Raw genomic sequence first — 14,117 nt, 5'->3', positions numbered from 1 at the left:
CATAAGCAAGCTGATACAGGAGGTACCAGGAAAGATCTTTCATACACTGCTTCAGAAATCAGAGCCATGAAGATAAATCCAGCAAACTGTACACAGATTTGCAAAAGCACTCATGCTAGTAGGAGAGAGAACGCGCCTTCTTTCCTGTCTCTGAGGGATACCTGAACACCAAAGTCCCCATCACCAGAGTGACTCTGTAAATAAGCTCCAGTCTGGTGACCCTTCAGCTCTAAAACCCTATCAACAGGAGAAGAAAAACCAAGAGAGGTTTCCAGTCTCATGCATTTTATTACTTACACTAAGTAGTAACAGGGGAAAGTCATTAAGTGCACACAAACAAATCAGTTCAGAATGCAGAGAGTTGATACCAATTAATTATATTAATCCAAATACCAGGTTGTTTAATGATCTTAAGCCATTAAGCCTTTGTAAAGTTGATGTCTGCTTTGCACCACAGTACTAAGCAACAGAGTAAATCAGCTTCTGCAGAGCTCTGCCATGCTATGGCCTGATTACTTCCGTCCATCTATCCAGAGATTGTTTATTCCTGTAAATGATCCTGGGATGGTGAAAAATGACCATGCCAAGGCTAACTTTGAAACGGAAGTTCTGATGATAGCACTGTGCAAAAATTATTAGCATTGAAGCTTTGGTTTCCCTACTTATTACAGACAATTGAGTAATACATGATATCAATGTGAAACCTTTGGAGCAATTCAAAATAAGAACTAGTTGCTTTCAATTTTGAACAATAAAAGTAGATGGAAACCACAGGATTTCTCTGAATTAATGAAATTACTCTTACTGCACTAAATATACTTTTTAATATGTATTTCAGACAATAAGGTTGCCTTAGGTACTTGAAGAATTCATTTACAAAGAAGCCATAAATATAGCAGAGATTTTTTAATTCATACAATGTACTGTAACAAACCTGATGCAGTTGAAACAAACGCAACAGGAATACCAATGACTAAGATCGTTAAGAGGAGCAAGAATGATCAGACAAATAATCAAGCAAAACACTTGGCTATGGTTCATAACTGTCGATATTGTGTCTTGACCTAGCTTCAGGAAACGGACACGTGGTTGAAGTATCAAGGGCTTTTTGGCCCTGATCTTTTGTACGAACTAGTGCTTTACTTTGATTATCAGGAGATGGACTGTAAATATTTCATCTTTGATACTGTACATTTCTGGACACTTATCCCTAGGAGATAAGCAAGATGGATGACTTATGCATTTACAGTCAAAGGCCAGTAGACATGTTAATTAGGCAGGCAAGTCAGATACATAAGCCAACACCCCATAGAACCAAGAAGCAGAGTTTCTTAATCTTCAGAAGTTCTGAGAAAGGGTGACCTGACAAATAAGATGGTCACTGTATTCCTGTGAATCACAGCCTAGTATTCTCATTTTGCAGCGTCTCAATGCCACTAAACCTGGTACAATCAGGTCATACTTTGTTTAAAGCAAGAAACATCTCAAGTCCGGTGTTTTTGGGTTTGGAAAGTAACTCACCAAAAAGCGTAGTCAGTTGTTCAGCACTTTGTGGTGTGTTAGTTTCCAGTCCCCTCACCAGCAAAGGCTTTTAAATGACAAACTATTCAAAAATAGCATAACTAGCAAGATCTTGGAACTGAGACAGTAAGAAAGGACTGACTGCACAACTGTGAACACACATTCACTTTGATTTGTAATTCTAGTTTGCATTTGACTGTCTCCAACCTCTTGAATAATTTTTATTCACATAACAAAATGTGCTATTGCACCTCAGGTTTCACATGATATTAACACCCTGGTGCATCATAAGACCACCAGAACTGGCAAACTCCTAGTCCTATGAAAAGAGACAAGTAGGTCTTCAAAAGTGCCCTAAAAGGCGGTTTTGTCACATCAACTTTAACAGCGTTGATTTAAATGCATTTGATTTCTAGGACAACTTCACTAGTATTTCTCAGTGTCTTCATATTATATCTCACAGCATCGTTACAGTGAACTCAAATCTATTTTTACCCAGCTTCTCTACTTGCCAGAACAACTCTTCATAGACTTGCATTTTTTTGTTTTAATTTTTAAAATGTGCCAAAGCAATTCCTCTGTTCTTCCACTGCCAAGCCCATATTGTTTCATTTTAGAAACCGTGCTCCCTGGATTTTGCATTAGGTTTCCTCTTCTCACTGCTGCATTTCAACCTGCATGTCCTCTGTTCATTTTCCATTTTCACTCCACTGCCAAACTCCTTTCAAACAATTTAATAGGCCAGATGGAAGCAAACTGTGGAACAGTACCCATTGTTCCCAAGCTTTGGGTGTTTCACTTTGTGTCACCTCTTTCCTAAAGTGGGTGAGGAGTAACCACTGTTTTGTCTAAAATTCCCAGTAACTTCTCCGAACTTTCTATTCAGAGGCACAGAACATAACAGATATGCTGTCCTTATTTTTGGCTTTATATTGTTTTGTATCTTCCAGAACAAAATTTAACATGTTTTCAAATCTGTCAAAAAACTCTATTAATCTACTTAAAATTTCCTGTCTCACTACACATATTGCAATCAGATAAAGATGGATACTTGCAGCATTTAAGATCAGTTGTTTCCCTCAGGAGAAGGGAAAGAAATCCCCCACTAGGCTAGCCTACTAGAGAGTCCCAGTGCTTCAGCAAGTTTCATACACGTGCAAACACCCTTGACTTTTATTCTACCACAGTCCAGCTTGGTGAACATCACCTCTATTAACATCACCTCTATTAAGTTGCTTGCTAGTGCTGTCAGCTGCTGTTCCCACATCTGTGATGATGTTAGATATGTGCCTCAAATCTCATTCTACTGCAATCCTCTACTGGTTATAGTAATGATCCCTCTGAATATTTCTCGTAATTGAGGTCTAACAAGCTGAGATTTCAGACCCTGTAACAACAGCATGCATGTTCAGCCTGAGGCTAAACTCTGAAGGACTATCATAGATGTTCTGCTCAGTTTTGTTACTAAAAATACTCTCGACTGACTTCTGAACCATTTATTTGAGTTGTGATATTAATACTGCCATTTGTTTACCTACAGTTGTTTATCCTTTGCATTGGCTTATGTGAGCACAGGTGAATAATACACTGGCTGTACACAGAACAAAGGAAGGAAGAAATTATTTTCTACTCCCTTACTTATTTGTTTTCTAATTCCTTAGAGGAAAAACATCTTACATTTCTTGACCACACATTTTCTTCACATCTCCACAAGTCCACATTTTACAGCAGAAAACTACACATTCTAGTTGAGCACTATGGTTAGCTGAGGTTTCCCTACACTCTGTAGAGATCAAAGACTTGAATTTCTTTTGCCACTTACTACAAATTATTGGTTACCGGTTTCAGTTCATATCTAAAATGACCCCTGAAAATCAATTTAAAATGCAAATGCAGTCTTTTTCAGTGTAGAAATCCTAATTTGAATATACATACCTGGCGTTAACTTCAAAGTTTGAAACTGCTGTTGCTACTGAGAGATTAGGCAGTTCTAAAACTGCATTTCAAAACCCTCACAACTGTGACAAATTCAAAATCAGTTTATCAAAACTCTGTCTTTCCTATAAGCCAGTTCCCTTCTATCTTCCCACCCAACCAGCTCCAGTAGGACACACTGATGAGCCACAAGAATCTTTTAGGGATGGAGGGAGTGATGGGGCTGTAGCAGCATGACTGACTGCAGGTGCAGCAAGCACACCTTATCTGAAACTGTACTATCTGTGTGTTGTTGGAAACAGACCTCAGGCTCGGATGAGGAGCCAGTAAGAGCACAGATGATACTTGGGTGTTAAGCCCACATGGAATTCTCTGTGGTCACAGATCTACCTGTTTAAAGCCCTCTCCCTCAGTCCCACCAGTTTATGAGCAAAGATGCATTTTGTCCATGAGGACAGGTAGATCTCGTCAAGCCATGGCATATCTTGTGTCTCAAAGGCTCTTCCATAGTTATTAAAACCAAAGTTCTGGCAGAGGTACCAGTCCTGAAGCCAGGTATTGATGTATTGGGCACACCTGTTTCTTCCACAGTCTCTCCCCTATCCCTGGGAGGATAGAGGAAAATGCTACCTGTGCTCCTGAATTTTTTAGCAGCCTTCCCAGGGCCCTGAAATCTCTTTTGATTGACCTTGCACTTCTGGATGCAACATCACTAGTACCCACATGAAAGATCAGGAGTGGGTAAAAGTGTGAAAGTTGTACTAAGCTTATCAGTCACCTGGTGACATCCCCAACTGGGGCCCCACAGAGGCAGCAAACTCCCCTGAAAAAGAGGGTTTCCCTGGCCAGCCCAAAGCCCGGCGGCCGCAGCCTCTGACAGGAGCTCCGTCTGTGGGCCTCCACTGGCTCCGTTGGGAGAAGTGGGCGACCCTCGGGTGGGAAAAAGGCCTGGCCGCTGTAAACCACCTGTGCGGCCAGGTGCAGGCTCTCCCTCCCTGTGCGGGTCCGGCCTGCTGCCACTGCCCGGGCTGCGGGCCCCACGGAGCAGCTGCAGCACACTATGGTTGTACAGCAGCCAGCCTAACAGCAGCTCAGGTGCAGCCACGCAGGCTGCAGGCAATGGCAGCGACTGCATGGCAGGGCTGAGTTGGTGACGGCAGAGGTGAAACTCCAGTTTGCATCCCAGTCTCACCGTGGACATTTAAGAGACATGCTGCTGACCCAGTTTGCCTTATATGCAAGCACTCCCTGTGTTGAAGGAGGCTCCATCTACACCATTTTCCTTCATTTGTTGCAGCAATTCCTGTCTCTTCCGCTAGCACCAGTCCCATCCGATTACGAGCTCCTAAACCAGCAGATTGAAGCCCTACTGACATGTGCCTGGGCCTCTCCCCACTTTGCCTTCCACAGTCCTCCTCCAGCGGCATTCCTCTCCTTCACTCCCACCTCCATATCCCACTTTTCTGCCTCCTCAGATCACAAAGGAGACAAATCTGGGCACTCAAACCAGGCTTTCGGTTTCTATAGGTCAAAGTTCTTCATAGTGAGAAAAAAACCCAACAAAACAAAACAAAAAAACCCAAACAAACATCACTTTTTTAACACCAATAGTTTTTAACTTTGTGGCATAGAATAGTTCATCTTCGGCAATAAACAAACAACAGAGAGACTCTCAATTTATCTGTTTCTGCAAAAGCAAGTTATTTCCTTCTGTTTAGGAATCTGGTTTCATTATTCTCCTGGCTCATACTAGCACAGCTTGACTGATTCATGACATCCCTCAAAAAACTTCTCACATAGAAACAACTATATTAAATTTACATATTTGATTGTAAAGCAGTGTATGCATTTTGACAAAATGAATGTTGCTTTCTGACTCTAAATTTTTCTATGTTTTTCTATCATTCAAAAATTTGAGTGCTCTCAAAAAAAATACACAGAATTTTTAACAGCTAAATGGTTGGTTAATTAAATGTAGGGAAGCAGCTGAAATTAAGGGATAATTGTCTTACCTGTTGTGACACCATGAACAACTCCTTCCTTGGTCCTGGAACCTAAACAAAGAAAAATATTAAGTTGAAAATATGTGTTCTTAAGTATCAGTAAAGACTAGATGGATGATAAAGAGAGATGAATACATAGATCATATACAGTTGCATACAGTATTTCCTAAGATTATTAAAATTAATTCAAGAGAAATTCAATCTAAGGGAAAGGGCAAAACCATCAATAAAGAGCAACCGCATAAATGTATATTGACTGCGGAAAGGTGGATAATACTGGAAACACTTCTGCAGTTTATTTCTTGCACATACTCGCTTTCCATTTTCTTAATAGCCATTAATTAAGCCTTCCACTTTTCAAACGCACATGTTGCTGCACAGAAACTGTGTTACTGTTAACGTCCTAATGAGATCAGAGCAAAGTTTCGAGAAGACCCCTACAATTTCATCTTACGGCTCTTCTCTAGATTTCAGTTTGCAGGGGTTAACAACTGTTATGGAACTAAAGAAAGACCTAGAGGTTAAAATCATGGGAGTCTGTAGTGTTAGCCAGATCTAGACAAAAAGTGTTCTGAAAAGGAAACATTAAACAGCAGATAGGATTCAAACATGAAAATACCACTGGGGTCAAACTTAAGGTCTGCCACAACCAGTGTCCTGCTTGTCACAGGCACATGTGACAACTCACATAAAGATTCTGCAGACAGAACCCTAGAGCTAGTGTTAGGCTCAGACCTAACCCAAGATTTTTGCAAGCAATGCAACTCTGCTACCCTGAAGACCAAAGCAATTTCTGGAACATCCATGTAAAAATATCATTACTTTCTAACACACTTCATGAAAGGGAACAATCGCTTGTGTCTTCAATGGAAAGAGAAACAAATCAGTACTTACTGCTGTTGAAAATGTAACTCCATGTCTTTTTCCCTACCAGAGTTCTACTTGTCCTTCTCAGGTTTTATAATTTGGCTATATTTCCAACCCTAACCATTCTATGATTCTATGATTCTATATTTCACAGATTAGTATCCATCTGCGGACTACGATGCTTAACAATGTGCAACTAAGCATTACAGAGACAGCGTTTATGGCTCCTAGTTTATCATCTTACCATAGTCTGACAGAGATAGGATGACTTTTTTTTTTTAATTACCAAACGAGAAATTAACTTATTTGTAATGCAATTTTTAATCTGTATGTCATTCAGTATTTGAGACATTATAATTTGTACTTCTGACTTTACACTTGTAACATTTATATAATTTTAGCTTAACACTATGTACAAAATCATATACAAACTGATATAAGCAGAAACATAGTAGAAGAAAGCGACTTTGTCCACAATTCTTTATAATAATACAATTAAATACTGAAATACAATGCAAGTTCATTCATCAATATGCCCTACTTGCTACTAGTGCCAATTTATGGAATTTAAGCCATGTATTTATGGCACTATCATATTGATTTACAGCATTGAAAAGGCTCTGCTATCCATGAGCAAGAGTAGAATAGTAATCCATGAAAAATAAGCGGGGAAAAAAAAAAAATCTCGCATCAAGTTAAATGACATGTTCTTTTAGCTAGCTAATGAAGAGGTAAAGCATCTGAGAAAGCTTCCTCCCCCTTTACTCTGATTTTCTCTTTTAAAAAAAACTTGTTTTCTCTCAGTGGAAATATTTATCATTTAAAAAATAATCCATTTTATTAAATCTAAGGTGTTAATGTCTAAGGACCTGTTTTAGGACTTCGGTTCTCAATCTTGCAGTACCAGGATATCTGAAGAAGCAAAGCACTTTGAACACATGCTGGAATCCAAGCAGATGACAGTTCTACCAACTTCTAGAAAGAGACTAAGCACCATTCCAGGCTTACAGTGTGTCTATCAGAATACTTAACATTAAGCAGATGCATTTAAATGCATTGTTATACCTGGCCAATATCTCATCCATCTTGTTGAAGTTGCTGCCTGCAAGCCAAGCCACTAACACGTGGAAACCTGTGAAGAGCAAGTACATTGCTCCCTAGGGCTGCTAAGAGATGGATGGTATGACAGAGCTCCCTGAGGACCTCTGCAATGCATGCATCTCCAGAGGGATGTATACAAACTGATTCTTACTTCACTCACCCTGACGTAACACTGCTACAACCACAGCTAATACAGAAATGCTAGTCTCTTTCTGTTAGTGGAAAACGGGCTTTTCTTTAGCGAAAGCAGGGCTCATAGACCCATATAGAACAGTTATGTATAGCCAAATCCATTAATAGGCAAACAACCAGCTAAGCAGTAGTCCAGACCTTACAGCATATGTTTGAGCTAAATACTGTTTGCCCCACTACTGCACGCTTGCATGAAGTAGCTGTTTCAGCAGTCACAGCTACAACAGGCTCTAGAAGCACGTTAGGATCTGCCAGAACAGGCCTATAAATACAATAGTTGAATTTTATAGGATGACTTCTGTCTGGCAGTGAAGGAAAGCTGGTCATCCACATTGTTTCTGAGAGAAACTTGCTGCCTTTCATTCTGGCATTTCCAAAACATCAATAATCTTGCTCATTGTACCCCATGTAACAAGGGGAATGGCGGAATCAGAGTAGGGATAACATAACAACAAAGGAACCTGACACTGACCTACACTATTTAGGTGATGCAGGAGCAATAGTAGTACATAGTAATGCTACTTTTCCTTGCTACCATACACACTTGTGCGAGGGGAAGGAGAAGCCAAAACCAGAATTTTTGCCTTTTGTAATTATAAAAAAAATACAATAGACTCTTCTCTTCATTACTTATTACCATCACTATCATTGTTCCAAAAAGAAGGTGTATATCAGCACTTTGGCAATACACTCATTTCTGGGCTGAGAGACGAACAGACTATTCCAAGCAAGCCCTTCTTGATATTCAGCTCACTTAGTAAGAGATGGTTAAAGACAAGGAGACATAAGTCTAAATTAGGGAAAGGAGAAATCATTGCCTAAGGAAAACACTTGCTCCCAAGTGCAGAAGCCTATTATTCCACCAGACAGACCTTGAGTCCCTAAACTACTCCACTAGCTTTTATATTAGCAAAGGAAAATAAGGAGCCTTATGAAAAAATAATGCAGCAGAGGAATTTGGATGGTCTTGCCAAATAGGTCACAACTGAACTGTTCTACTCTAAGGCCATGTGCCAGCTAAGCACAGGGAGTAGTAAACAACTCGTCCACTAGCTGCCCTGCTCCTGATAAACTATTCCTTTGTTCTGCTAGGGTGTAGCACATCAAAAATGATCAGACTGGAAACATCCATTCCTAAGCACTGAATATGCACTCAAGAGTAAATCGAGCAAATGTTTCAGTTCACTGGTATTGCACACAGATCTCAGAGGAGCTCTTGAGCAGTACATCACTGAGCGCATGCACGAGCATCCTTCTTACTCTCAGTTCCTGGTTTCAAAGCAAGTTGGGGGTAAGTATTGCTACTCATTTCCCTGCCGCTTCACACCAACAGCTCTTGAAGGATACACGGAGACCCTATTTTAAATTTGTGGCATGCACGATGCAGCACAGGACTCCTGAGTCTCAGTCCTCCTTTCCAATCAAGGATCAGGCCATTCTTTGACATAGCCAAAGGTTCTGTGCTTCTATGAGTCAAGACAGAGCCACTGATTTCAACTGACCAGTGCTGTAGTACACCAGCAGAGGAATTTAGGGAAAGAAAAAAAAAAAAAAAAAAAAAACCACCACCTGAAAGTGTAAAAACACAGTATAAACTGTATTAAGTATCTTGAGTATCAAAAAGCGGGACAAAGACAGTGGACTGAAGGAAGAAAGAAGAGACTTTAGCATGGAGAGGGAAAAAAATTCCCAGTTAACCCTCCAATACACTACTCTCCCTCAGAGGTCTAAGTTTTCCCCAGTGCCAAAGGAACTTTTCTTGTGCCAGGCAAAAAAAAAAAAAAAAAAAAAAAAGAAATGAAACAAGTTACAATGACCACATTTCATCCCAAGCAGTAGCTTTTGTTAAGAGAACTCTTACCAGGTAGAATTATGTTACAGTCTTTCACATAATAGTTAACAGCAGCCTGGACAGAAAAGTCCAGATGTTTTTCATATTTACTGAAATTCCACTGATTCTGGTGGGAGATGATATCTCCAGCAGCAATGGTAGGCTGAATGTTACGGAGCCGACTGTTGAAACTGAAAACGATGAACAAGTCCATCTCAGCCCAATGTTGTTAGGTTCTCTTTTGCAAGATGCCAGGCAGCTTTCACAGCATAATCTGGCTGTGAAACTTGTATCTGAAAACCCAATTATAGAGATAGGGAAAGCAAAACCTTCAGGAGCTCTAATGCAGCATGATGCTCCTCTCCTCTGCACATAAAAGGGTTTCACCACCTTTCGCATTGCAACTGTCATCAGCCTACAGAAGGGAGAGATTATCCCACCAGCCTTTGCTAACGCTGCCCAGAAGAGCAGCTGCCCCTGCTGCGTGCTTGGGAAGTAGACAGAGAAATACCTAGCTCCTTATTTCCCCCTTACCCTAATCAATCCTGTCGAAACTTCAGCTGGGGAAAATGTGGCAGGCATAGGCAGGCACATGAGCTGCCAGAGCTCCTGGAGACAGCTTCCAACCAAGGGCTCTTTCGTCTGCACGAGTGAAAACGTGCATATAGCTCCTTCCCCTTGAAAAGCAGGCATCTGCTGTGGGAAGGATCTTTCACCACTACCACAGTCACATGCATGGGTCCCTATCACAGCTCAGGGCTCCGCTGTGCTCAGTATTTTATTCTTGAAATAAATAGCCAGCCTGCTCTCCAAAGTTCAACCTCAGCAAAAGTGTCTCTGAAGACAATAGGAAATCTGTTGCCTTCAGGAGCAGAACTAGGTTCAAACATTATTACAGTCTGGAGAACAGGTCAGACACAAAGATTAATTCAGCACACAATGCAGGTTTCTAATACAAGGAGATCAATGACCCCAGAAGCATGGTCAGGAACTACAGGAAAACAAAATTAAAAAAAAAAGAAAGCCCTACCCCTGAAAAATAACTCCAATATCAAACACGATGTCCAGCAAAACAACATCTATTTTGATATACTGAAAATGAGCAGACACTCGTTTTAAAATAGACTCATCTTACAATTAGTTTTCAAAATTACTGCCATCTCTGTTGGCAAGAGCACCGAGCTTTGCTATGGCTCAGCAAGAGAAAAGTGTGTTCCAAATGAGTAGTCCAAACTATCTGGAGCAGAAATAATTTGTTACAGACTGGCACTAGCCTGCAAGGGCAGAGGGAATCCTGAAAAGACATCAGAATTGCAGAGACCTCACTGCTTCCATTTAAAAGAAATGCCTCCTGTTTTCAATTCTGTTTAACTTCTCTTTGATATCTGTGCACATCTCCCCAGGTACGCACAATGTCCATTATAGAACTGATCTGCTACAAAATCAGCAAAAAAAGAAAGAACCTACAGAAAAGAGTATCTTTTCCCCTTCACTCTTTTATAGACAAACTTTATTTCATGAATAGGAGAAATAGATGCCTTCTTTAAAAAAAAAAAATTACCACTTATTTATGCAGTCTTGGCAGATTATTTTCCTGTGAATTTTTCATGGCAGCATTTACAAGATAGTCCTCTACAGCCCAATACTTGCTAAGTGAAGATGATCATCGTGCAATCAAAGCACCAATTTGGGATTTGAAAAGGATTTTATCCCTGGCTCTGTGCAAGATTCTTGTGTGGCCTAGATAAGTCACTTAACTGCTTTGGTACTTTGGCGTCTACCTGCACTACCACTTTAACTCTAGTGGCTCTTCCTTGAGAAGTCATGGAAAATATCTGCTACAGATATGCAATAGTAAGTACAAAATACAAAGTTAATTTCAAAAGATAAGGAAATGACACTTTGCCATACAAAATGTTACCGTTGACATGCTAAGCAGTCAGCATGGCTTGTGCTCGGTTCCTGAATTAACCTCTCAAGTTTCTTCTCTCAAAATCCCACTTAAAACCCACATGTTCCATGGGATGCTGTGAGGCTACCTTCTGCTTCAGCTTTTACATATTTTTTTAAATTTATTTTTTGTGCGCCAGCTACCCCTTCAGCCTCAACCTAGCAAACTTCTTGAATAGAGTGCCAGCTAGTGACCTGTACTGTTAGGCCCCTCCTAGCACACAACCTCGCTCTGTGTGACGTTACAGCTGTGGCTCCGCAGAGCAGTAATGCACAGCCAGTACAACACAGTGACATAAGAATCAACATTTGGCTCTGGAGGGCACAATTCTCATCTTGCTTGTTTGCAGTGGTCTCCTATGAGTGATAACTTTTTTTTTTTTTTTTTTCAGAATAGGTCTGATGAGGATCCAGCAGTGAACGTCAGGGTACACCAACCAGAAGCATGATCTCTGCTGTCCACTTACCCACATAGAGGACTCCCTCTTTCGTCTTGCCTGCTGCCTCCGCCACACCCTGCTTGGTTTTTTCTGCTGCTGCTACGACTCCCTCCTTTGCCTTGGAAAGCCCTTTCATGAACACATCCATGGCTGAAGAATTTCTTCACACAGCTCTAAAGGAGAGAGAAAAAAAAAACACAGTAGTACACTTCCAGTAAGATTTTTTCAGCTTTTTATCCCAGAAAGGGAAGAAAAATTCATTCAAACCATATGGGATCACAATTACTTTAAAACTATGTCATTTATACCCACATATTATGTAGCTTTCATCCATAGAAAGAACAGTTAAATAACTAGAAAAACAAGGAGTATGATTACATTAATCACCTTTACATTTTCTCACGTGCTGCCATACATAGCGAGCAAAACAGTGCTGCAAAAGCAGTTCCCTCAGCCCAAGAAAGGCTTGGGGATCCTGTTCCCACAGAATCCTACAGGGACGTTGCTGATAACGCAGCTCTGGGTGGAAGATGGATTCATTGAGATGATGAGTCCCTTCCTTGCCTACCAAGGTGTCATTTCCTCCGAAGGACAGTTCCGCTTATGTGCTGATGGCAAGATTTAGCCCCATGGTTTGATGATACTCTACATCTCATCCAGAGGAAAAAGCCAACTTAAAGAAACACTAGCAAGTAAAAACAAAAACAAAAAAAAAATCCCGAAGTACGCCTTCTAAATGACAAATGTCCACTTGTTATTGTTATAAGAAACTGCCATTACAACCCAGAAGGACTGGAGCAAATAGAAAATGCTGCTTTTCCAGTATTCCAGCATTTTGTGCACAGTCCATGTCACTCTTCCGGAAATTTAGTTTTCCCAAAAGGGTTCTTTGCATGTATCAGGACTGAGAAAAGATTTTACTACGAAGCAAGAGCAAGAATGCAGGATTTTAAAAGCACTGCACTAAAGCCAGCAGGTGAGCTCCGTGGCAGCTATACAACCCAGCGCTACACTGAAACTACCAAAATAGTAATTAAAACCAAAAAGCTGGGGTCCCTTCAATAGATCCATTATCGACAGTCCTTTCTCTCCCTCGACCCACACTGAAAGAAGCACTGCCTGTTATTTTCTTTTCTCCGCCGGAGGCTGAGTAGGAGGAATGGATGTCTAGGAAGGCATCCTGGCTGCCGTAGCTTTCTACTAACTCGTGACAGGCATGCGAAGAAAGGCAGCGTTTGTGCCCCTACCAAACTGCCTACTGCACCTGTCACCCGGGGGCTGGAGACAGGGTGGCTGTGGGTGCCTTACACACGCCCAGAAATGGAGGAGGGGGGCGACAAGCCCTCCGGCTCCTCCACCAAGGGGGTCCCCTCACACGACCAGGTGCGGGGGCACCTGGGGACCGCGGATGGGTAGCGAATAATAAATCCACAGACACCTGCAGAGGGCTGGGCGTTGTGACCACGTATATACATACATACATATATAGAGACTGACGGGCACCCATTGAGAAGGGCAGGGCGGCGCGACCGTACCCACGGGCTGCAGCTGACACGCCGTCGGCACAGGGCGGCCACGGCGCCCGGCTTCCCCTCCCTCCCCCATGCCCACAGAACGACATTCAAGAGGGAAAAAAATATATATATACATAAAAATATATGTTTAATACTTTACCTATTCCATATATCCGTACATCTAGTTATATGTACGTATAGAGACACATGCACCCCGATGGCTACACAGACCCAGCCCTCGGCAGCACTGAGGCAAAGCGGGGCCGCTCCCTCCCCGAACCCCCGGGCTTCTCGGCCACAGCGCCCGCCCCACCCGGCCCTGCCCCGCCACTCACCGCCGGGCTCCTCCGCCACCGGCGACCGAGCCGTTCCGAGGAGGCGTGGGGAGGGGACGGGGGAGGCGGGAGGACAAGGCACGGAGGGGCCCGAGGGGAGCTCGCCCCTTCTCAGCACATCCCCAGGGTGAGGAGGGAGAGCGAATTAGGTCTGCTGGCACCACCCCCGACGGCAGCCCCGCAGGCGGCGAGTGTAAGGGAAAGGCGAGGGGCGGAGAGAGGATGCGCCGCGGTGGGAAGGGGGAGAAGGAGGGGCCGGCAGGCTCCCCCCTCCACTCCCCGCCCCCTACTTCCCGCGGTAGGATTTGCGCGAAGGGGCTGCTCTCGCCACACTGCGTCCTGTGCCCACGCACTGGCGTCCTCCGAGAGCGAAGGGGAGACCAGCCGGCTTGGTCGCCCCTTGGCTCCGCGCACACCAGCGCTGGGTC

General features: G+C 42.6%; 1 protein-coding gene across 1 annotated transcript in view; it reads right to left on the bottom strand.

Moving 5' to 3' along the window:
* SNCA (synuclein alpha) overlaps positions 1-13,916 on the bottom strand; it is a 74,904-nt gene extending 60,988 nt beyond the window's left edge. Inside the window, exons 1-3 of the mRNA XM_086746595.1 lie at positions 13,690-13,916; positions 11,868-12,013; positions 5,469-5,510 (exon numbers count right to left, since the gene is read on the bottom strand). Coding sequence (XP_086602721.1) covers positions 5,469-5,510; positions 11,868-11,988 — 163 coding nt within the window. The 5' untranslated portion in view covers positions 11,989-12,013; positions 13,690-13,916. The remainder of the gene's footprint in view (positions 1-5,468; positions 5,511-11,867; positions 12,014-13,689) is intronic.
* Between the last annotated feature and the right edge of the window lie 201 nt (positions 13,917-14,117).

The sequence above is a fragment of the Chlamydotis macqueenii genome, chromosome 4 (assembly GCF_036417535.1).
Source record: "Chlamydotis macqueenii isolate bChlMac1 chromosome 4, bChlMac1.mat, whole genome shotgun sequence".
Lineage (NCBI taxonomy): Eukaryota > Metazoa > Chordata > Aves > Otidiformes > Otididae > Chlamydotis > Chlamydotis macqueenii.
This window is presented reverse-complemented; position numbering and strand designations above follow the sequence as displayed.